The 2,691-nt window shown below is 46.7% G+C and overlaps 1 protein-coding gene across 1 annotated transcript; it reads left to right on the top strand.

Annotated features, from left to right (window-relative positions):
* Positions 1-829: 829 nt before the first annotated feature.
* On the top strand, positions 830-2,291 carry LOC104469926 (latrophilin-3-like; the record flags this gene model as incomplete). Its single annotated transcript, XM_010084671.1, has 2 exons — positions 830-884; positions 1,491-2,291. Coding segments are annotated over exons 1-2 (856 nt in total), but the record flags the coding sequence as incomplete, so codon positions are not given.
* Positions 2,292-2,691: the final 400 nt, after the last annotated feature.

Here is a 2,691-nt window from a genome sequence, read left to right on the forward strand (position 1 = left end):
GAGTGCATACGTACGTATGTGCATAAGTATATCTAATTATGCCATAAAAGCCTCTTGGAAACAGCAACTCTGGGTGGTTACTTAGACTCCAGTAGAGCACTATACTTTTACACCAGCTGCTAAATCTGATTTTCCTCCTGTCTTGCTCTCCAGAGGATATTACCAATTTCAGCATTTTTGGAAATAATTGGTTACTCTCCAAGCGGGGAGCGCGAACGCGGGATCCCATCTGCCAACCCCGCGCTACGGGAAGCGTGTGATGGGATACCTCTTGGCGGCTCCCTGCTGCCCATCCCATCCTCACGCTTATTGTACTACTCACACTCCCGGAGGTCGACATTACAAATAACCAACAAATATTCTTCCCCTTGAAGGACGTGCAGCGCCTCCAGCTCGGGAGGGTGCTCCCGGGGACGACAAGGGCCGAGCGAGCCAGTTTTGCTCTGCAGCATCCCTCCTTTTGTCTCCCCATCCAGCCGCCCCAGCTCTTGGCGTTGGCGTTCCCGTGATGCCAAGGTCGAGCCTCCTCCCAGGCGCTGGGCATGCCCCGGCCCCCCCTTATCCGCCCCCCGAAGTCTGAGCAGCAAAGCACCCTGGTTAGTCAAACCACTCCTCTGTGCTCCTCTCATGTAACAATAGAAGATTTATGTTTTTAAGTTTGAATTACTACTATATTTAACAGGACATTTTTTTAACTGATTAAAATCCAGACCTTGGGTTCCTCTCCAGTGAACTTTATTCTTTTCCTTCCTTCTTTCCTTTCTTCCTTCCTTCCTTTTCTTTTCCTTTCAGCATCCATATGTCATTCGTTTTTAATTGTGTGGACTGCATGTTCCGTGTGTCCTGTAGCAGCTTTGAAAGCCTCATTTCTAGTTATACTGCGGGTCTGTAGACGGGCGTTCCCCCCTGCTCCCTTTGCTTTAAACGCTCTTCTGAGTTGCTGAGGGATTCGCCTCTGCTTTGCTGTTGGTACCCTTTAAATATTTAATATCGCTTGGGCTGTAAGGATGGGAATTTCTTTCTCTTATTTCCATTTCTAGGCCACTCTTCTGTGGGCTGTTCAAATAAATATGTGGATCAATTCCCTGGGAGTTTACCCCTTCACCTAGTAGGTACAGATTCACTGCAGAGTATAATCTGGACATACAAACCCAGAAAGCCTTTGGGGGCACATATTCATTTCAGAGTTTACAAAGGCGAGTGGTCCAAGTAAGTACACCTGTAAAAACAGATTTGAAAAGCAATTAGAAAATGAACCACAGTTGATAGAAAAAACAGGGGGGGAAAAAAAATAAATTTAGGGGAGCGAATCTTGTTCTGGAGCTGTGGCCAGCGGAAAGGCTAGTCTCCAGCTACAAGGCGTTGCTCCTGGGTTTCCTCTGATCTCGAGTGTCCTCTGCTGCAGAAATTGTTGAGGTGTTTGGGCCAGCCACCCTCAGACTGTCATTAATTTTGTGATTTTTCTTTTAAATTCTTCCCCTCTCTGACAGTTTTTCTTTGCCCTGGACTGCTGAAAGGAGTATACCAGAGCGAACACTTATTTGAATCTGACCACCAGTCTGGTGCCTGGTGCAAGGACCCTCTGCAGGCGTCCGACAAGATCTACTATATGCCCTGGACACCATACCGGACGGACACACTGACGGAGTACTCCTCCAAGGACGACTTCATCGCTGGGAGGCCAACCACCACCTACAAACTCCCCCACCGGGTGGACGGCACGGGATTCGTGGTGTACGACGGGGCTTTGTTCTTCAACAAGGAGCGCACTAGGAACATCGTCAAGTTTGACTTGCGGACAAGGATAAAGAGCGGGGAGGCTATCATAGCTAATGCAAATTACCATGACACCTCTCCCTACCGCTGGGGAGGCAAGTCTGATATAGACCTGGCCGTGGATGAGAACGGGCTCTGGGTAATCTATGCAACAGAACAAAATAATGGCAAAATAGTCATTAGCCAGTTAAACCCTTACACGTTAAGGATTGAAGGGACGTGGGATACTGCCTATGACAAGAGGTCGGCTTCTAACGCCTTCATGATCTGTGGGATTTTATACGTGGTGAAGTCTGTGTATGAAGATGATGATAATGAAGCCACAGGGAATAAAATAGACTACATCTATAACACTGACCAAAGCAAGGATAGCATGGTGGATGTGCCCTTTCCAAACTCTTACCAGTACATCGCTGCTGTGGATTATAATCCCCGGGACAACCTCCTTTATGTATGGAACAACTATCACGTCGTGAAGTATTCCTTGGATTTTGGCCCGCTGGACAGCAGAGCAGGTAAGGGTTTCAGTACTGAGCCAAAATCTGAATCGGGCTGTCTATTTTTCTTGAAAATGGCCTGTAAAATTGAAGTACGCTCCTGTCTTACTGAAATGCCTGTGTCTGTAAATTAAGCCCCACCACAAGACCAATGGTGGATATTCAGGATTTTCAGACATTAATATGTGCAGAAGACTTTTTTTTTTATCTTGGTTTAGAATGAAGTAGAGAAAGGAGTGTGCTACCCATAACTTGGAACAGTCTCCAAATGTCCACGCTCTTGTTCGCATCATGGGGTTAGCAACAGTTTTTTTCTCCTTAATTGAATTTTCCTCCGTATGTCACATCATCTTCCTTTCTGCTGGAATTTTAGCAAAACAAAGAGCGGAAGATGCTGTTGCTGCAAACAGCTGAGGGA

The sequence above is a fragment of the Pterocles gutturalis genome, unplaced genomic scaffold (assembly GCF_000699245.1).
Source record: "Pterocles gutturalis isolate BGI_N339 unplaced genomic scaffold, ASM69924v1 scaffold7055, whole genome shotgun sequence".
In the NCBI taxonomy this organism is placed as follows: domain Eukaryota; kingdom Metazoa; phylum Chordata; class Aves; order Pterocliformes; family Pteroclidae; genus Pterocles; species Pterocles gutturalis.